The sequence below is a fragment of the Prionailurus bengalensis genome, chromosome B1 (genome assembly GCF_016509475.1).
Source record: "Prionailurus bengalensis isolate Pbe53 chromosome B1, Fcat_Pben_1.1_paternal_pri, whole genome shotgun sequence".
In the NCBI taxonomy this organism is placed as follows: Eukaryota; Metazoa; Chordata; class Mammalia; order Carnivora; family Felidae; genus Prionailurus; species Prionailurus bengalensis.
Genome location: NC_057344.1, coordinates 123747653 through 123769638, shown reverse-complemented (window position 1 = coordinate 123769638; position 21986 = coordinate 123747653). Strand labels below are relative to the sequence as shown.

At 43.9% G+C, this 21986-nt stretch overlaps 1 protein-coding gene across 2 annotated transcripts in view; it reads right to left on the bottom strand.

Annotated features, from left to right (window-relative positions):
• Positions 1–21986, bottom strand: part of TSPAN5 (tetraspanin 5) — a 175484-nt gene that overhangs the window by 2655 nt on the left and 150843 nt on the right. Inside the window, exons 3-7 of one of the 2 annotated variants that reach the window (XM_043571959.1) lie at positions 11304–11450; positions 7132–7302; positions 4020–4145; positions 2095–2142; positions 1880–1996 (exon numbers count right to left, since the gene is read on the bottom strand). In XM_043571959.1, the coding sequence (XP_043427894.1) occupies positions 1880–1996; positions 2095–2142; positions 4020–4145; positions 7132–7302; positions 11304–11450 (609 nt within the window). The remainder of the gene's footprint in view (positions 1–1879; positions 1997–2094; positions 2143–4019; positions 4146–7131; positions 7303–11303; positions 11451–21986) is intronic. The other variant, XM_043571963.1, reaches the window with a different exon arrangement.

The following is a 21986-nucleotide window of genomic DNA, read 5'->3' as shown; positions in this document are numbered from 1 at the left end:
GCTGGGTCACAATGGCAACTCCGTTTAACTTTCTGAGCAAGTGCCGAATTGTTTTCTACAGTGACTCTATTGTTTTCATTCCCTTTAACAATGTATTACGGTTCCCATTTCTCCACATCCCTGCCAAGACTCATTATTGTCTTCCTTTTTAATTATATCCATCCTAGCATGTGTGAAGTGCTAGGTCATTGTGGTTTTGATTTAAATTTCTCAAATATCTAATGATGAGCATCTTTTCATGTGCTTATTGGCTATTTGTACTTTCTTTGAAGAAATATCTATTCAAATTCTTTGCCCATCTTTGGATTGGGCTGGTCTTTTTATTGAGTTGTTCTTTATATATTCTAGACTTTGGACCCCTATCCGACACAATGATTTGCAAGTATTTTCTCTCATTTTGTGGGTTGTCTTTTCTCTTTCTTATCATTTTTAGCACTCAAGTTTTAAAATTTTGATGAAGTCCAACTTATGTACTCTCTGTGGTTGCTTGTGCTTCTGGTGTCATATATAAGAAAACACTGCCTAATCCAAGGTCACAAAGATTTACACCTACACTGTCTTTAGCTTTAGCTAAGAGTTTTATAGCTTTAGCTCTTAAGTTTAGGTCTTTGAGCTATTTTGAGTTAATTTTCATATATGGTGTGAGGTAGGAGCCCAAATTCATTCTTTTTACCTATAGGTATCCAGTTGGTCCAGCACCATTTGTTGAGAAGACTTCTTTTCCCATTGACTGATCTCTGTTCCCTTGTCAAAAACCAACTGACCATAGGGGCACCTGGGTGGCTCAGTTGGTTAAACATCTGACTTCAGCTCAGGTAATGATCTCATGGTTGGTGAGTTTGAGCCCTGTGTCAGGCTCTGTGCTGACAGTTCAGAGCCAGGAGCCTTTTCAGATTCTGTATCTCCCTCTCTCTCTGCCACTCCTCTCCCCTCACGCTCTCTCTCTCAAAAATAAACATTAAAAAAATTTTTTTTTTTTATATCAACTGACCATTGATGTAGGGCTTATTTCTGACTTTCAGTTCTCTTCCACTGATCTGTGGATCCAACCTTATGTACCATCTTGATTACTGTAGCTCTGTAGTAAGTGTAACTGGAAAGTGTGAATTCTCCAACTCTGTTCTTTTTCAAGTTTGTTTTGCTATTCTCGGTCCCTTGCATTTCCACATGAATTTTAGGGTCAGCTTGTCCATTTGGGGGCGGGGTGGGGGTAGGAAGGCAGTTGTAATTTTGAAAGGGATTGCACTGAACCTGTAGATCAATTTGAGTACTGCCACCTTCACAAAATTAAGTCTTCCAATCTATGAATACGGAATGGCTTTCCATTTATTTAGGACTTCTTTAATCTCTTTCAACCACTGTGCCCCATTTGTGACCCTCTAAGAAAAGTATTACATCTTTACAAGATAAAAACCTCAGCTCTTGGGGCGGCTTAGGAGGAAAAGTGGGTGTCTTCTTTCCCTCACTAGCATTTTGACAAGGCGGTCCAGAGAGAGAACAGAACACTGGATGTGTGTGAAATTCTAAAAAGTCTTAATGTTGCCACTGGGATCTACTTCTGACCATTCCTACCTGCCCCAACTGTCACAATACAATATTATTTTGCCCATGGAAACACTGGAATCCCAGCAGACAACTCTAACCCAATCAATTTCTCCATCTTGGAAAGGAAAAAAGATTTCCTGAAGTATTTCAGGATAGTAGCATCTAAAATGGGCTTTAAATAAAATATAAACCCAATAGTTTAGGTCTGTTTCCCAGCCTTCCAATGTGTCTTAGAAATTGTGATGTTAAGGTGATTAAGCAGAGCTCCTGTCCTGGGAAGGGCTCTCCCAGAGCATCATTTCTCTGTGACATCCATAAAGGAGCCTGGTCTTACCTGTAGCAATGCAATGCCTATGAAAATACCAGCCACGATGGTTAAATTGTCCTGCAACCACTTCTCAAACTGGGGCACACAGCCTTTCGTGTAGATAACAATCTGCTGGTCAACTTCCTTCGCAAGGGAAGAGGAGAGCACAGTGTCACCATGCAAGTTCAAAAGCTCCTCAGAAACACCCTTTGTGCTAAGTGACAAGATGAGATTCCACTTACTGGTTTTTGCCTGGCATCATAGCCACACTGAGTGTTGATGACATCTTCCTGGGGAGGAAGAAAATAGAAAAGTGAAATTCACTCAATAGACAGGAAGCCCACCTAAGAATTAGCAGAAGATCCCTGTTAAGTGTTGTTAATAAACTGTGTGCTTAGGCATGGAGATGTCCTAGGTACCATGTTAAACACTTTTATGTATTATCCCAAGTAATTGTTATAAAAATTCTCAGAAGTAAGTATTAAAATATGCCTTCTTTTTTCCAAAAGAAGAAAACTGAGGCTCGGGAAATATAAGAAAAGCAAGCATGTTATTGACAACCTCAGGAAGCATATGGGGTTCAGAAAACTAAGACATAGATAAAACCATGGTAAAGGGCACAACGACTATGTTTACTTATGCTCTTTTGGGGGGACTTCTACTTTTTAATCTATATACTTCTGTGTCATTTAAAGGATTTTTCAATGAGAATGCATTACTTTAATAATTAAAAACAAAACAATGTGCTGACAACACGTCACATGGACAGACACCCTGACATCTCACAGGTCTGACAAGAAATGTGGGTTCTGCGGTTTTAGGTTTATTTTTTCCCCTCTGCAGGGTATGGGGTGGATTTTATTAGCTTGGCATTTATGGAATGAAAACTCTCTACCCAGAGTATCTGTAGTCAAAAGGGGAGCATAATGCCTTCAGAGACGCTTCATACTTCTGATGGAATGTTAACACAGGGCAGGAACTGGAGACAGAATAATTTGCACCTGCCGGCCAGTACCTGCGTGGGCACCCAGGGCTCTGTACTGGGTGCTCTCCTGCCTGTGAGCCCTCCTCAGAGGAGAGCACGAAACTAGCCAGTAGGAAAGGTGGGCTTCCTGGCAGGGTCTCAGAGCAGGGAAGCACAGTCCTTTCTGATTCTCAGTCTCTTTCAGACCAAGAGTAATAGCCCGGAGACCCCTCTGAAGCCCTCAGAGAACTACTATTCCACCCCAAGACCATGTCCTCTTTTAAAGAGCCCCACACCTTACACCCTCCATGGGGAAATTGCTGACGAGTTCAGTGGTCCTCACTGGGCTCCACCTGATTTCGAGAAGGGCGGCCTGGAGGAGGCTGCCTGGATTGATGTCCCAGAAGGCCGAAGAGTGGGGGATGGACATGTGCAGAAGCAAATTCTCCCGCTTGTTCTAACATTCACTCCTGGCTTTTAACTTATGACAAGGCAATTGCATCTCAAGACATCCCATATCCCAGTCACATGATTTGACCCAAAATACAACCAAAGTCATGGTAGAAGGCGTTATGCACAGGTGTAATATTTTATCTTTTTCTCAAATACCAACTACAGTTATTATCATCATTGCAACTGAAAGTCCAGGCAGCTGCGGTCTTCCTACCTAGTAGATGAGCCCTATCCTACCTCAAACTCCTCTCCTATCCCTAATATCTCCCCCAGAACCAAGTCGGGACACAAAGGATCACTAACCCCAAACCAATGCAGGGAGCTCTCACCTAACAGAGAAGGAATTACAGACACCACAGGCAGGCTTCCTGGGTCTGAAGCTCGGCTCCTCACTTGCTAGCAATGTGAGCTTGGGAAAGTTAATTAAACTCTACCGGCCTACATTTCACCCAAAGAGGGAAGATAATGGTGGTATCCGCCAGGAGGAACATTCTGAATTTTATTGAGCCAACTCACAAAAAGACTGAGACTAGGAACCAGCACGTACTACTAAATTAAGGTCAGCAATTATTACCCCTACTGGGAAGATCTGAGAACTGTGCCCCCTACAGGAGCTACAATTGGGAATGAGCACGTAAGAAGAGGCTTCGAGAAAAAAAGTCACTGTGCTCCTCCCCCCAAGCCCCCCACCCCTGCCCATTCTCAGTGTGACGTGTGGAGCTGGCCAACAGTCTGCTGGCCTTCACTTACTGCGGGGTCTTTAGTACAGCAGGAGAATGGCACACCGCATCGCTCTCGACTTGCATTGGAATCTGTGCAATTGAAGTAAATATTTAGGTTCCAATCATCAGCTCCAAAAGCCCCACAGCACTGCCACTAGAGCAAACAGGAGAGAATTAGAACATCTTGACTTGGAGGCGACCAGGTGCCTATACTCACGACCAAATGACCGACACCTAGCTTCCGCCAGCTCTAACCTTCTTTTCTGTCTCAGAATTTAGTTGTAGACCAAACTAAACCTAAGCAGCTCCTATAAAAGCTTCCAAAGTGATTAAGGCCCAAGATTTGTAAGATGTGTTAGCATCTGATTTAAATGATTTAGGAGACCCATGGTGTTAGGTGGAGGAAGGGGAGGAGTTGCTCAGCAGGCTCAATCAGAACAAGGTCTGCCTGGCTTGGGTACGTGGAAGAACATTCTAGAAGGATAAATAAGACACTGAACCCTGACTGTGCCTGAAGGAGGCAAGTAGGGTTATGAGTGGGAGGGCTAGAGGCTTACTGTCTAAAAATTGTGGTCTCTACCGCATTAAGGGTTTTTAAAAAATCCTTTTTATTGAGGTATAATTGACATACAATATAAACTGAACATATTTAGAGTGTACAACTTTTTTTAATGTTTATTTATTTCTGGAGAGAGAGAGAAAGAGAGAGAGAGGCAGAGAGACTGGGACACACAGAATCCAAGCTGTCAGCACAGAGCCCGACACGGGGCCCGAACTCACAAACTGCGAGATCGTGACCTGAGCCGAAGGTCACGGACACTTACTGGCTGAGCCACCCAGGCACCCCTTAAAGTGTACAATTTTATAACATTTGACATACGTATACATTGTGAAACCATCACCACAATCAAGATAGTGAACATGCTCATTGCCCCCAAAAGTTTTAGAGGCTTACTTTTCATTATATATCTGTTACTACTCTGAAGTTTTTAAAGAGCATGTATTTACATTTTCAACTTAAAAAATTTTGGGGCGCCTGGGTGGCGCAGTCGGTTAAGCGTCCGACTTCAGCCAGGTCACGATCTCGCGGTCCGTGAGTTCGAGCCCCGCGTCAGGCTCTGGGCTGATGGCTCAGAGCCTGGAGCCTGTTTCCGATTCTGTGTCTCCCTCTCTCTCTGCCCCTCCCCCGTTCATGCTCTGTCTCTCTCTGTCCCCAAAATAAAATAAATAAACGTTGAAAAAAAATTAAAAAAAAAATGTAAATGCATGTACAAAAATTCCATCATGTAATTAAAATGTATATAAAACGAGCAGTTAAAGTCAGTGAGTCTCAAATGGGGACTGGTCCGAGTACTGCTTGCTCCAGAAGCCAACTTCGTCACTCCCCTCAAATGGACTAGCTCTACCTCTCAAGAGTTAAATACACATCAAGCCTTGACCATTTTAAGGCTTTCAGGACCAATAGCTACTTCAACACATTAAACTCTATAACAGAAAAATAAAATCACATGAAATAACAGGATTTCCATATAAAGCAGACAGCATTTCAAGAGAACGTGTGCACGCATGTTCTTCCAACCCGTCTGGTCCTTCGAGGGCTTGGGTTGTGCGTCTCAAGGTTTGCCCACAAAGCTTCATCAGATCTGTCACGCAAACTAGTCAGCGATGACATTTGGCAAGGTGTGAGCTTGCATCCATTATGACCTAACAAAACACTGAAGTCTGCTGAGGAGATGAAACAGGGCTTAATTTCACACCTGAGGTGCAGCTTACTCGAGGACGGTCATTGATGCTACTGAACAAAACCAACACAACTCAGCTGACTTCTGAGTACCTAAGGAAGGAGGGTGGTCTCCCAGATAGCAAGTGCTGATGCAGCTGTCTCCTCCCTTTATCAGAAGGGACCCCAGCTCATTCTGGAAAGCTGTCCAACCAAGAGACCACCGTTGATCCACTGGGCTTCTGTTGGCCCTCCAGTCCTGCATTTATGGCACAGACAGCACTGTCCAGTTCTGCTCACCTTATCCAGTTTCTCAGTGCATGCAAATAAAGACCTTAACACCTTAGGACAGTTACACCTTAAGCCTAATATAAAACAATGCACATCTCATTAGAGTGCCCTAATATTTGCAGGAGTTAAACAGTAGCTATTATTATTTCCGTTTTACTTTCGGGGAAATAGGTCAAGGTTCTGTTAGCCCATGGTCACTTTGCTAATCAGATTTTGGCACTAGATCTGTAGTTCTTCTGAACCTTGTTTATACCATTTTGCATTTTGAGTCAAACGGGGTGCCTGCTACTTCATTTGCATTACAGAGGACATCACCTGGTAATGTTCAGAAACCTGGGGTGGGGGGTGGCTCTGTGAGAGATTCGTTACTTGTTAGAAGCCGCCAGGGCTTAGAAGTTTCTCAACTTTCAGTTGCATGGAACTGCATGTGCCAGGATATTTGGATGGACATGTTAGGAACTTTGTGGACAAATTTTCTATTGCTAAATGTATTATTGTGAGCTGTGAAGTGTGGAAGACGATCAAAAGGGGACAAGGGGCGCCTGGGTGGCTCAGCGGGTTGAGCGTCCGACTCTTGATTTTGGCTCAGGTTATGATCTCATGGTTTCGTGAGTTCAAGCTCCACACTGGGCTCTGTGATGACAGTCTGAAGCCTACTTGGGACTCTCATTCTCTCTCTCTCTCTCTCTCTCAATCTTTCTACCCCTCCCCACTCACACTATCTCAGTCTCTCTCAAAATAAGCAAAAAAAAAAAAAAAAAAATTTTTTTAAAGGGACAAGGAGCAAGAAAGCATGTTAAACACCAAATAAAACGCTACACTTCTAGCAAAATAATATTCTTCAGATGTCAATAGGAAACAGCAACTGTAGTTATAATCTTGTTGCTCAAGAAGTTTTCTTGGTCCCTTGGACTTCGTAGAAATTGAGATAAGTGAAAATAGGGCATTTCCATTCAGGGTGCAAATCATGTAAGTCATAAAGCAGGTCAGAAAATAATAAATACACAAGCGAACAAACAAAACCATGTGGAAGAACCAGAGGTAGGTTCCAGCTGGCACATGCAGAAGCCAGGAGGAATGTTCTCATTCCTCGAGAAGGCTTTCAACTTAAAAATAAATTTAAACTTACATATTCCTGGGTGAAGTCTATGAGGTTCTGTAAATCAATGTCATCTCTGTACGCTCTGATGTTGTTGTTTATAAAGAAATACAGCTGGTCTTTGATCCAGTCTTTGAAAACAAATGCCAGAACTCCAGCAGTGAGCTCCAGGAAGAAAATAATTCCCAGGAACACAGAAAACTAAGACAAAAGACACACAGAGAACAGTTAAAAGGGCTATTTTGATCATATATAGTTAGAGGGTTCCTTCTAAAAGGGTTTGTAATTACATTGCGTGGTTGTTACACATGTCCAAAGCAGATAATCTTCAGTTTAAGATTCATTAATAGAATATTATATTCCAAGAAAGGATTTTTAAAAATCATTCATAATCACATTTTAGGGACTCTTGTGGTCCATTTGGTAATTAAACAACAAAGCCTATAAGCAAACATGGATAAAAGGAATTTCTCATTAGACCCACATTAAGACCTAATGAGTTTCTTCTGATTGATGTACTGCCAGACTCTTGAACCATGACCTGCCCCTACCTCTAGTAAGCTTTCGTAATGCTGAAAGAGAAATTATCTCAGTATTGTAAGATCGACTGCCATTTGTTACTATGGCCTTGATTCTGTATGCAACACGTTCCTTTTCTGGATTCAGATACTGCTTTAATTCTCCTTTGCACCTGCTTTATGGTGTAAGATAGCAGATGTGTTCGTCTTGGATGAAGAGGTCAAAGAGGAAGTTTGTGAGTGTGGGCGGAGGTGGGGGGGGCGGTGGTGACTAGGATGTGAAAATCATTTACCATCATGAAAACTGGGTTGAAAGCTTTCTTAGGAACACTGGCTGTGCTCACCCTTCTTTGTAAATACCAGTCTCAGAAGATTTTAAATAACATTAACCTGCAGCCAAAGGAAGACTTCTGGCTAATGCAGACAACAAGAATTTAAACAGAAAGGCTGGAGGCCACAGGTAATGTGATTGCCCATAAATCTGGAGAAATTGCCTTTCCATCTAGAAGACTCAGATGGCAGTCATACCAACGTATCATTCACACCCACAGTTCTTTCCACTTCCTATCGCCCCCACCCTCTTACTCTTTTCTAATTCATTGTGCTGAAACAGATTATGAGAAATGAGGTTGTGAAGGACGAGGTGAACTTCTGGTAACAAGGACAGAAAGAGGGCCACAGCTGCTCAGCAGAGCTCCTGAAAGCTACAGGACGGAGAGTGGTTGAGAGGCAGAGGGGGCTAAAGCTCTCTGCCTCAGCAAGCAGACATCGAGCAGCCAACCGAGAGAAAAAGGTGCTGGAGGAGTGGCGCGAAGCAGACTACACAGTTACTTATTAAAACAAAGCAAAGACAAAAATATGTTAATTCCTCCAGCAAACATCGAAGGACCCATAATAGATCGGGCCCTGGATTTGGAGGGCTTTGCAGAAGCAGGGATGAGTAAGGCATAATCCTGCCTCCAAAGACCTCACAGTCTTATGTGCGGTGAGGGTGGGAGAGGGCAGTGGGGTGGGGCCTTCTCACATCAAATGTCTGCATATCTGACAGTGTTTTTCCAGGGTACCAAGGGCCATCTTGGGAGGGTGGGCATGAGGGGAGGGGTGGAAGAAAGAAAGAAGTTCCTGGCAAAGTCTAGGACCCCAAAGTTTAGGCCTTAATTCTAGACCCTCCAGGGCTCAGGTTCAGCCTCCATAGATCTCCTGGTTATCTGTCCTTGATGCATACAGTAGAAATAGGATCTCAACTGTTAATTATCATCAGTGGTACCAGTAATTTCAAACTAAGCTTTCCTCAATCTAGAAAAAAAGACAGGAAAAAACTATCACTTTTACTCAATGCCTACCCCATAGTATAAAACAACTCCCGTCCCTTTATTAGGTACAGAAATACACTAGTTATCACACTATACAAATGAGAAAATCATTTGTATACAAATGTACACAAAATACCAAGTACAATACAATAGTACACAAAATACCAAGACGCAAGTCATGAAGAGATTTTAACTAGCTTTTTGTTCTCATCACCATAAAGGTTAGGCAAGTTCATTTTCCAGTTACCCTGGGAAATTTTCCTTTAATGTTATATGATACATATATGTCAAAAATTAAGTCCAAATTAAATTCTTATAGAGTATTTGGCAGAAACCTATATGCCCTGACCCTGTAACCCAATTTCCCCCACTTTCAAAGGTGCAGAGACTGACTCACAGGCTTCAAACTAGGGCCTTAGCTGACCAGGAAGCTCCATTTCTATTTCACATTATCTTAGCTCTCAGATTTTCCCTCAGCAAATCTCCCAGCCTTACAGAATCCAATCTTTGAGGCTGTTTTCAAGCCATGTTGACATTTGCTTCTACTTATTTCACAGCTCCTGCTCAAAGAATATTCTGGGCCAGGTTTTATTGTTTGTACTAAATAGAGACCATTTTAAATATTATCCGACATTTTTAAAAGCCAAGAAACAATTCAATTTTCTTCCCTTCCAAAATGGGACTTTAGAAATTAAGGTGCTGATTTAGAGAAACGTATCTATTTCTGCCTGTTCAGTTAACTCTGGTATCTTCAAGTACAAATACAATAGACTACATTAAAGGGATTCCTCTTACAAACTAAACTGTATTCAAGTAGATCATATTAAAGGGGATCCCATATTGAGGCCACAGAGGCTCAAACTGATAAAATAGTGGCAAATGCTCAGTATTATCTGTGGCCTTATGAGACTACAGAAAAACTGAGTGAGGTGAGCCCACGCATTTAGAAGGCTCTCATGCCAGGAAGACTGGCAGGTTAGGATCATGGACAGAGCTCTCCTGGGGGCTCCACAGGTCTTTGATTAGGTAAGGAATGAAGTAACTCTGTGTGTGTATGCGTAATGAAATAACTGTGTGTGCATCTGTTTAAAAGGGGGAACTGGGAGATAAGGCAAATGGAGTGTTAGGAAACCAGTTGTTCCCAACAAAGACCTATGTATACAGAACAGAGAACCAACTGGTCATTTAAGTGTAGAGAAGACCAAATATCCCTTAGTTTTCCCTGTTAGCAGAGTCATATAAACTTTCAGGTTAAACATAAGAACATTCAGGTCCGATTCTCCAAAACCTCATCCGCTCCAGAGCTGCCCAAATTTGAAATGGGCTACCCTGGGTAGGGTACAGTGAGTCTGCTCTCTTCAGGGATATTCAAGAAAAATGCCAGAGGATGATGTGGCCAGGAAAGAGAATCACATATTGCATGGCTGCTGGGACTAGTTCAAGTGTAGGCTCTCGTTTTAAGTGAAAATGTCCCTGAATGATGAGAAGTATGATTCTAGCAACAGGGGTTACTACACGAATACTGTTGTCTAGAAATCCCACCATCTTCCCTCACCACAGGAAGGTGGATTGTTTTCACCCTTCCGCTGTTATTCAGAGGGCATCCACACAGGTGCCCACCCGCATGCCAAGCTCCAGACTGACAGGCACCTTTGGCTGACCTTTGACTACACCTAACAAACCTGTTTCAGATACATACACGTAAGCATATGCCATTTTTTTCTCCTTTGGAAGGAATCTCCAAAGGAAAGGCTTTCATTTCTCACGCTCTACTTTATTGCTTATCTGCCCCTGGTAAAACTCCTCCTCTAAAAATTTTCATGCTAACAGTGCACACACCCTGCAAGGGACCTGAAAATTATGCTGATCATACAAAAGGAGAAGTCTGTACTGGCAGAGAAGGAGGAGGACGTCCCTCTTACTGTTTTTCCATATTCTCCGAATCCTACTGCTTAACAGATTTAATCAGGACAGACCACAGCCAATGTGCTCATGTCTGGTTTTTCTCAACTATGTGAAGAGTTCACTACCGACTAGGTGCTTAAAAGAGGAGGTAAAAATCACTTAAGAGAAGAAAACTATATGTATACCTACCTTAATCTAAAGGCATTTTAGGGACTGGAAATGCAAATCCTGATATACACGTACAAAACCTCCACGGAGGGCACGGGCTGGGGGTGGTACTTATATTATTAAGAAAAACGGGGGAGCACGTAGCTGGTGATCTAGAGAGGTCTCCCAAAAGGAAAGCATTAGCCGGGCCATATTTTTGCTTTGCCTTTGGTAGAGCCGCTTTGTCTACAGATGGGGTATCCTCCTGTGGAGAGACGGGAGCTTAGCCCTCAGCCTGAGAGCCGAGTGGGATACTCACGAACTTGAGAAGGAAGGTGTTTTCCCGTAGCGCTCCAATGCACCCTGCGAATCCCAAAATGAACATCACTCCTCCCACCACAAGGAAGAGCCAAACCGGGTCAAAGCCACCGAGATCAGTGATGGAAGAGATGTTGGACAGAACTCCCTGGGGACGGAAAAGCACACACAACAAGGCACCAGGATGCCCGGTCAGTGTTTCAACATGGAAAGATTAATACAATGGTTTATTCCCCCTTTCAATGAAAAACTTCAGAGGTCATCTGATTATTATGCATGATTAATACTCAAGAAACACTGCAAAAAACAAACAAAAGACTACTTTTTTCTAAGGTCTAGATAAGTTTGTAATTTTGGTAAAATTACATAAAGCAAAGAAATGACCCCAGGAAACTGTCATCAGACCTTGTATGGAGAAGATGTGGATGTTACCTTTTTTTTCTATGTCCAAATATAAGCAGTCATAAGTAAAAACATGTGGGTAAGAGAAACACACTTCCCAACCCCCAGGAAGAGGAGTCATTTTTGAAGCCCCAAGGCAGACAAGGGCCTGCTTGAAGCCTGTGGCATTTCTCAGGAACCAGGGTGTGGAGCTAGATGCTGAAGGCTACCACAGCAGGCCAGCCCCAGCAACAAGCCCCTGCAAGTCTTCCAGGGAAGGACCATGCCTCAGGATCCACCCTCGAGCTTCACAGTAGACCCTACCCGGCTCCGATCCCCCAAAGCCCACTTAGGTGATCTGTGCTGATGGCTATCTCACACTGACTCATTAGGGGTATTTAACTTAATACCTTTTTTTTTTTTTTTTTTTTTTTTTTTAAGAACTGAGATTTAGGGGCCTCTGGGTGGCTCAGTCAGTTGAGAGTTCCCATCACAGACCTATGTATACAGAACAGCCTTGATACTGGCTCATGTCATGATCCCAGGGTCATGGTATCAAGCCCCCACATCGGGCTCTGAGCTGAGCATGGAGCCTGCTTGGGATTCTCTCCCTCTTTCCCTCTGCCCCTCTCCCTGCCCCCCACATGTATTCTCTCCCTCAAGAAATTTAAAAAATAAATAATTGAGATTCAAAGGATTCATACGTCAAAAGTTACTCCCAGACTTTCCACCCTTTTGTCTTCCTTCCAAAGGAACCCAGAGTGATTTCATTTCTTTATGGACACGCAACTTTTTTACAGAAATCATTTCTCCCTCAGCTGTGATACCACATCACATACCACCCAGACCCTATGTTAGAAATTATGAGATTTTTTCCCCCCTAAAATGCAAGGTACATATTTACTATTCATTCCTATAGAGGCAGACACCTGTTTTTTTGAAACTGTGGATGTATAGGAGTCTTAAATACCCAATATCATCAATATTTTATTTTATTAAATTTGTTTTGAACTCTCAAAATATCCCAGAATATCATAGTATAGCTTGCTGTGAAGTCTTATAATAATTTGTTTTCATAGCACTGCCAACAACCTGAGAGAACATAAAGTATGTATCTGATTCTATACTTGAGGAAAATGAAACCCAGAGAGGCTTGGTAGCTTGCTGAAAGTCACGCAGCTACTGATATTTTGGAACCAAAACAGAATGCCTACTTCAGTGTTTGCCTACCAAGTGGAAGCCACGTATTTGCTTCCCAGCACTTCCCAGTCAGCATGAATTAACACCAAAGTTTAGGACTTTGAAGTTTCCATCCATTTTAAGGTTGTAGGATCATTTGGACAAAAACAATTTGTTTGTTTTTATTGTTGTTGCTGTTGTTTTTAGACGGGGCATTAACTTAAGAACAATAGGATATTAATAATAGGACAGATATGAGAAATACAGGACTCTTAAAATGTACAATTTAAACTTTACAGGAAAGGCCAAAGGTTTAAATAAGTCACAGATAAAGGGTTGAGAGATTATGAAAGCAATTAGGAATGTAGGGTGTATTCACTAACTTCTAAGGTGACCTCACAAACACAACCACACCCTTCATGAGACTGCTTAGACCAATGGTTTGATCCAGTCTTGTGTTTCTCATATTTCCAAGCTTTGAACTGTGACTACTCTGGGGAGGCAGGGGAGAAGAGGAAAACACAGAAATAGTTATCAACTCTCTACCTGCACAAATGATGCTAAGAAAAAAATTGCCAGAAAAGACACACAAAATCCAAGCACCAGTGGTGAGGGGCCAGTGTTAGAAGGAAATCAACCTCTCCCCCTAGAATGTCTCTGAACACAGGTGTCCATACTTAAAGTCTTAATGTTTTAGACCTGCTAATAAGCCAGGGGGAAAGAGGACTTTGGAGGGTATATAGATAACATTCTCTTAAAATTTAAAGAGTTAATTATGAGATAAGTAGATTCAATTTACTTGGTACCGAAAAGAGGCAGCAGAGGTGGAAGTGACAGGAAGAGATGTCAGTACGATTGTAAAAGAGGGCTTTCTAATACCCTCCAGCAATGGATCAGAGAAGGCTCTCCATTCATGGGGAAGCCAAACTATGAACCTTGCTGTTCAGTTGTGTTAGGATGGATTCCCAAATTGGATGGGAAACAGGGCACAAGGACCTTTAGGTTCCTCCCAACTTTAATACCATTCTATGATTTCACCTATTTTTAATGGGCTTTTTGTGACTCACACTCAAGTTTGAGCAAAGATCCAATTGTTCCCAAACACTCTTCTGTGATCTGTGGCTCTACACAAAGAGGTTATGGACAACAGGGGCATTTATCTGGGCAGCTCTGGCCAAGCCACCAGCCAGCCAACACACATACCTGCGTCTCAAACACAAAGCTACACCCCCAAAAGAAAAAAAAAATGATGTCAACTGTCAGTAGATTCCTGGATCATTTGTCTTCTCTGGGTTTCATTTGGAGGAGGAGTATTTGGCTTCCCAGACAAACTTATTTTCATACTCTTACTCTGTCCAGCCTACGAGGGCAATTTTAATTGAGAGGCCCTCAACTGTTTCCATGGAAACAACAATCATTTGGGGGCCTAGCAGGCCTGCAGATTCTACTCATTTAATCCTAAATTCCGGCAAAAGCCAGGGCTGGAGACAGATACTGAGTGCTTGTGGGAGACAATATTCTGCAAAGCATGAAAAAGACTACCAAGAACTTTATTTTTAACGGATTCAGAATACACCCAGGTCGTTATCTGTTGAAAACTAACTCCAATCTTAAAACACAAAGTGTGGAAGTCAATGCCCAGTGCCCAGCTTCCTTTTCCTCAGGATTAGGGCTACTTACCTAGACAGAGATGAAAAAAAAAAAAGACTGTACTTCACCTGTGCTGTGTTTCCAAATATTCACTGAAAAGCAGTCTTACTGCTTCTGGACTACACAGATTAAAGAAGAGCTGAACGTAATCCTGGCAACAAGATTCTGGATTACAAAAATGATGGGGAGTTGATAGTTCAGCCTTCTGTTGTCTTAAAGATGGGGTCTCTCATTGGACTTTTTAATTTTGTTAAGTTCAATCTGACAAATGAGTAAGAAGTGTTAGCACATGCCTGCTGAAGAATAATTATAATCAAAGCTTGTTATTGACAAGAAGCCGGGGGTGGGGGGGGGGTGGGGTGGAATACAAGGTCTAAGATTACAGTTAAGTCTGCCAAGTGATTTAAAATAGATATTCTGATTGGTGGTAAATCCTGAGGACTGTGCAAGAACCACACCAGCAGATACCTAGTCTTCTGGGAACCTGTGGGCACCACCCTCTTCTTTGGGGAACAACACTTTCCCCTTCTTGTAAGGATTCCTTCTCCCCCAAATGCATTCCATGTGCCCCTCAGAGCTGCCAATTCTCACATGACCCCACTGCCCCAGGACAGTTGAGAAGACTGAATTGCCTTCCTCTGACACTAGGATTTACAACAAGCGTCTCCCTCCTGTGGCTGAAGTTGTAAAATACCAAATTCTGGAGCCACATATACTGTGTTTTCCACCACGTGGAGAAAGTCAATCTGCAGTGAGAAACAGAAAGCCAGGCTTAGGCAGAAACAAAGAATAAGGGTAGGGAGGGAAAATCCTGTCAGTATTATAATCCCTGGCCTGCCAATGAGTTCTACCAGTCACTCCCAAATCCTTAGAATACCCCACCCTTGACTGCACAAGCTGGTTCTATTTGAGTCTGTGTTTGCATTTGAGGACCTGCACAACCTGAAAACAGCTGAATAAATTGTGCTTTTAATGCCACATGTGTGCATATATACAGGTCCATCACATACACACACACACACACACACACATACACACACACCCCTCCAAAACCGGAAGTTCACACTTTAGCAGGGGAAAAAAGGTTTTGGGGGGTGGGATGGGGAGCGGAAAAGAGTAGAGGTAAGCGTTGGACTTAATATGGTTCCTTTACTCAGCTGGCTGATATTTACAGTCAACACAGCAATTTAGCCAGCGTAAACAGTCTTCCTTCATGTTGACTCGCTATCAACTCAGCATCATTAATGAAATGAGTTCTGCATGGAATTTTTAGGTGCTTTGTCTTGGTCAATACTTACATAATTTAAATTCCAATTCTCCATGTAAATCTGAACGCTCAACCCTTGAGCTTAAATATCAACTTTTTAGAATTCAAACTTATTTGCGCACCTGGGTGGCTCAGTCGACTGAGTGCCATCGGCTCAGGTCGTGATCTTACAGTTCATGAATTCAAGCCCCACATCAGGCTCGCTGCTGTCAGTACCGAGCCCACTTCAGATCTTCTGTCCCCCTCTCTCTCTGCCCCTTCCCCCACTTGTGCTCTGTCTCAAAAATAAAGATAAAAAAAAAAAAAGAACTCAAACTTATTGAAAAAAATAAATACAAAATGTCATTGGCTCCTCTCTTCCATCCCCAGCACTGCTGCTTATGTGAGAAGTACATACACACAGCCTGGTATTTGCATCCCACTTACTAGTAAGTTCTTTTACTTCTATAAGAATCCTGCAGGCACAGCCCTGGGAGCAAAAGCTGTTAAGGGCACCGGGCTTCATGCATCAAGTCAGAAAATATCCTCCAACGAAGCTGAATCATGAAATGAAGAAAAATGGAGGAGAAGTAGAGCAATTAGCCACATGTACTTATTCCTTTACCCATTTGTTTTGGTTGACATGAAAATGGAATTCTGAACAGTAGCAGTAGAGAAACAGAAAGAGTCAGAATAAGAAAGCCTGAGACCAAGACTACAGACCACAAGAATATATTCAAGTACTACAGACTCAAGAATATAGGGAGATATCCTACACATATATTCTTAATTAATCATTAAGATTATATTAATAAACACTGGATTTTAAGAGTTCTTCATATTCATACTATGTATTTCTGTATCTATAGTCTGATGCCCTCAGCTACTCCAGACCTATAGCCGGTGCAGCAGCAGAGGCAGAAACAAATTGACCATAACGTAAAGTGCTGCTCTAAAGACAAGATGAATACCAGGCAATTAAAAAAGCTGAAAGAAACAAATATATTCAGCAAATTAGCGATTCCACAAATTGGCTTTTGGACAACTAGCTTAGCTCCTGGCATATCAATTCAGAGCCTTCAAGAGATGATCCTCCAGTGAAAATAGAAGATTTCCATTATCTACTAGGGACTGGATAGTATCTCTCAGAACTTAGCAAGAAGACCAATATGTGCCTAAAAAGAAATAAGACAAGTTCATGGAACATGTCTAAGGCAATATCGTACAGAAATTTGGAGAGCCAACAAAAACATGTATCAATATGCATCCTCTATCTAAGGTAAAGGGGAGACTCAGATATTCCAGTCACTTAGGCTGCTCTAGAGTGTGGCAGGGAGCATTTGTCCTGCACTGTACTCACGCCCACCTGTCCACCTACAATTTCCCCTGGAATCCAGAAACACAGAAAGAGGGTAGCCTGGACAGGGCCAGATGAGGGGCAAAGGGACAGGACACGATAATACAGATATATCTTGTCCTGAATCCTAGTTCCACAACCTACTATCTGTGTGATCTTGGACAAGTTACCAAACCCAAGTCTCAATTTCCACATCAGTGAAATGGTATCTCACATCCTCAGGATGAAGGAAATAATTCAAATAAATCCAAACACTATGCTAAGAGCTTGGCACAAAATAAGAAGCCAGTGAATGTTTAGCACTTTCCTCATTATCATCACTATTATATGACACCACGAGGAACCTATCTGATGCTTTAGAAGCACATAGGAGAGGCATCTAACCCAATTGCACTGGAGTGGAATCTGTTTTGCTCCGGTACTTCCTTTACCTGACCCCCCTCCCCTGCCCTTTTTTAGATGTTTATTTTATTTTTGAGAGAGAGCATGCAAGCAGGGGAGGGTCAGAGAGATAGGGAGAGAGAATTCCAAGCAGGCTCCACACTGACAGCAGCAAGCCTAACCTGGGACTCGAACTCACAAACTGTAAGATCATGACCTGAGCCAAAGTCAGACACTCAACTAAGAAGCCCAGGTGACCCTGTGCCTGACCCTTTCTAAGGAAAGCCATACCATATCTGATGATCATGCCTAATGGAGGTGGCAGTAACTGACTTGCCAATCAGATCTTCTTTGTTGGGCAATGGGAAATCACCTAAAGGCACTCAGAGTAAAGGCGGAAGAGAGAAGCCATGAGTAAGCAAAAGCCAGGAGTAGGCAGAAGCCATGAGTGGGTGGAAGCTAAGAGTACACAGAAGTGGTGCAGCAGAGAAAAGAGCAGCGAGAAGTATGAGTCAACAGTGGTGAGCACACGGAGCAGTCAGCAGCCATGCTGCCATGATGGCGGCACCCTGAACCAGGGAAAGCAGGCTTCTGCTGTCAAGCAGCCAGATGAGCGCCCTGGTGGTCAAAAATTCACCACTCCTGAGTGATCTTCCAGCTACTTAACAATGTCCTACTCCCTGTGGGATCGCATCATCCGGTGGTTTGATGAACACGTATATCTCAGTAAGAATGTGAAAAATCAGCCCACCTTCCCTCTGCTCTCCTTCCTCCTCATCAGCACCTCATTCATTCAGCTACCTCTGGAATTTAAGCAGCTTCTCACCAGGGTTCTGCAATAAAGGAATATGCTCTGAGGATAACGATTTCTTCTTGGAAAAGGTTTCTATGCACGTGCAGAAATGAAAAGGCAAACAAAGCTCCAGAAGGGTTTCAAACCAATAAACCTCAGGAGCGTCTGTGGTTTTTTTCCACCACCAGCTCAGAGAGTCCTCTGTGTACCACCTGGCAAGCTTCAGTTTCTTCTCTCACAACCCACACAGAAAAGAAATGCAAAAATAGCATTAATAAGCCCCTAAGGTCTGGGACTCTTCTGCTTTGGCATATACAAGCACATTCCTTCCGACTGCTGGATGAGAAACAAAGAGACAGTCACATGGAATGTGCACCCACAGCCAGGCCAGATGGACCCCTTTGAGATTTATGAGACTGGGTCCTGATTCACCTACCCCTCCAGAAACCAGACCCTACTGGGGTGGAACTGGCAGCAGTTCTAGAGTAAAAAGGAGAGAAGCATTTCCCTACTTGAGAAAGGAGGCGGGATAGGACATTCTAAAGAAGATGAGGTTCCGGGGGAGGGGTGGTCCTGAAGAGCAGGAGGTGCAGCTTTAAACAACAGCCACAGGAAGACCCAGCTGAAACCAAAGGCTGCAGGGAGACCTGCTCCTTAAACATTCACCAGAGATCCCTCCAAATATTACAGAGGAAAGCCACTCTGCAAACCCCCCAACGTCCATTTGTCTAAAGAACTGCAGAAGAGTCCAGAGAGAGAACTCAAAGGCGAAGAGACAAGAGCTCACTGGGGCCTGAGCGGTCTGGGGAGACGTAAGGTTGTGGGGGCAGCGGAACTCGGGGTCTAGCCAACAGATGCAGGGTTAAAGAAAGACCAGCCGCATTAAAGGCATGTGGTTTCCCTTTTTTTTCTTGTCAAAGGTCATTGATGAGATTTAAGGATCCCTTCTTACAGATTAAAAATGGCCATGACCTGCTTTCGGAGAAGAGGAGGAGGCGAGGCCATCACCTTCCAGGTCTCCATCAAATCCTGCAGCCAGGCAGCTGGGGGGGCAGCCAGCTGTACCAAGTCCTATCCATTAGTGCCACTCACAGGCCAGAAATGCCCCCCCCCCCCCCCCGGCGTGAGGGGCTGCCTCTCTGAACATGGAAACAAAGCTTTTTCAGAAATCCAGCATGTTCCCAGGCCACTGCCCAGATATTTTCACATGCATGTTCTGATGATGGAATACGTACCCAGAAACAGCCCTAAGTATAAGGTTTAAACTGAAATATGTAACAGAGGCTCTGATCACGGTGACCCCAAAACTAAAGTGAAAAAGACGAAAGCAAAGTCTAGCCTAGTGGCACGTAATCAGTGTATTCGAGGGCTCCAGAGATACAACTCAGTTATTGAGTAAAGACCTTCCTGGGGATCACCTGAGAGGCGACAAGTACTGCGTTTGTCAGGGGTAGTCCGAGTGAAGGCATAGTGACACCCCCAGGAGCAAGTCTAGAGGGGAGACAGGGAAGTAGTGTGTTGGACAGAAGTGTCTGCAGTGGGTATTATGGGAACACAACGGGGAGGGGCAGGTGATGTCAGCAAGTGTAGAGACAAAGTGACAGGGTCTGGCTCACCGAGGGGTCTACGTGTGAATGGAACAGGTGGTGAGAGGAGACTAACAGGTCGGTGGGGTGAGCAGAGGGAGGTCCAGGTCATTTGTGCACTTATAAAGCTCACTCCTTGGGCAGCACGCGGGTGTTAAGGAGGCAGCTGGTAGGCTCTGTGGGGATCTGCACTACTGAGCACACTGTGTGCCGGGCATGGGGCTCCCTGGATTACTTCACCCTCACAATAAACCTAGGTAGGACCAGTGTCCATGGCAAGAAACAGACTCAGAGACGGAGTAACCTGCCAGCCCATCCAATTAAGAAAGTGGTAGGGCAGGGCGCGGAGTTCAGGCTAACAGACCCCAGAGCAGTCTGTCTGCCTACCGCCATGATGCTCTACCGTCTGAAAAAAGCATGCAGCAATGAGCAAGAAGATTCTTATTCTCAATGCGACTGTTTCTAAACAGTACACCTGTTTCTAAAATTTTAAGAAAAAGATGTAACGTGATATTAGAATGACGTTTTTTTCCCTAGACTTCCCTGATCACTATCTGAAGACCAACATGAATAGGAGACAAAGACCCGCCCCCCCCGCCTCCCATCCCCCACACACCCCACAGGCAAAGAAGAACTTTCTCTTGCGCACCCCACAGAAATCAAGTGGATATAAAGTGGCTTAAGGGAGAAGAGAGTGAGAAATTCCCACTTCTCTAGAGAAAGTGGTTACTGTGCTGGGCAACACCTCTCCCCGGCAGCTTGCTTTTTACCTTAAACCTAGTGAGGAGTTTCAAGGGGACCACTGGGAGGGGTGGGGTGGGGGGTGTGCTCTGAGACACAGTGATTAGGGTCAGACTGCCCAGGAAGGAGCCTGTGAGCTTGGCTCTGACTCCCGCCCTGGAAATCTAGAGAGAGAGGAAGGCTTAGGGCAGGCCAGTGCTGTTCTGGTGGCATTGGCCTCACCCCCAGATGAGTGTGTCCAGGGAGAGGCAGCTTGGGGTGAGAACAGGAAACCTGGGGGGAGAACAGGAAACCTCAAAAGGCAGAGTGCAGAGGAGCACTGGTTGAGGAAGATGGCCAGGTCTGAGCAGGGGAACCAGGCAGCCGCCAAGAATAGAGAAATCCACCAAACTCAAGGGAACCACTAGACAGAGGGACTCAGCAGGGAAGCCTCAAAAAGACCAAGATATCATCCCCTTCACCATCTGCCAGGTCCCAAGAGCAAAGCTCCACTCCCACTTCAGCTCTGGCAGGAAGTGGGCAGAGGAGCATCTGGTGAGCTGGGGAAGGGTGACAACAGGAAGCAGGGGGCAAAGGCCTCACCCTGCTCTCCTCCTTCAGGGGCCCAAGGCAGATGGGGCTGGGAGAGCAAGAACGTTGTAACACAGAGTTAGGTTCGGAGATTTGATTACCATCCAGCCCATCCGGGCTTGGACTTGTGCCTCAAGAAGAGAGTAGAGCTATGGTATCTGAGAGTGAACACCAAAGTCACAGGATTGTTGACCCACCTGAATTTTCATTCCTGAGAAATCCCTCTGAAAAAGAGTTTACACAGATACACAAAAAGAAAACAGGTGTCAATATATTTCATGTGTTTGTTGAACATGCTGGTGACAACACATCAGCTCACATGCTAACTTTCCAGGTACTGAGAAAGAGCTGTCTGGCTTTCAGATTTTTGGCTACAACAGAGAACTTGAGAGGATTTCTTGGATAACACAGAGAGAGGCAGACAAATTTACTACATTTCGGTCAATAAAATGCTATCTCCAAAGAAGTATTTTCAGCACCTCAGAAATGTCTCCTTAAAGTAGTTTTGAAGCCAAAGCAGGCATTTTTCTGTTCCAGTTATCTGGGGAACCACCTACACCTACTGCCTCCCTCTGGCTATGGAAACTTGACCGCCACTGCTATGAACTGCCTGAATCACTGAATCTCCTGGTCTCAGATTTTCTTTCCCAGGAAAATGGAGGCAGTTTTTCCAAGGTGAGTCTCGGAAAACAATCATGTCAATGACTACGACATGAAGTAACTGGAAGGTTCTAAAGGGAGACTTACAGTGAAACAGTGGTCAGGGGAAAGCCTCCAGGAAAAAGAATCCTTCTTGTCCA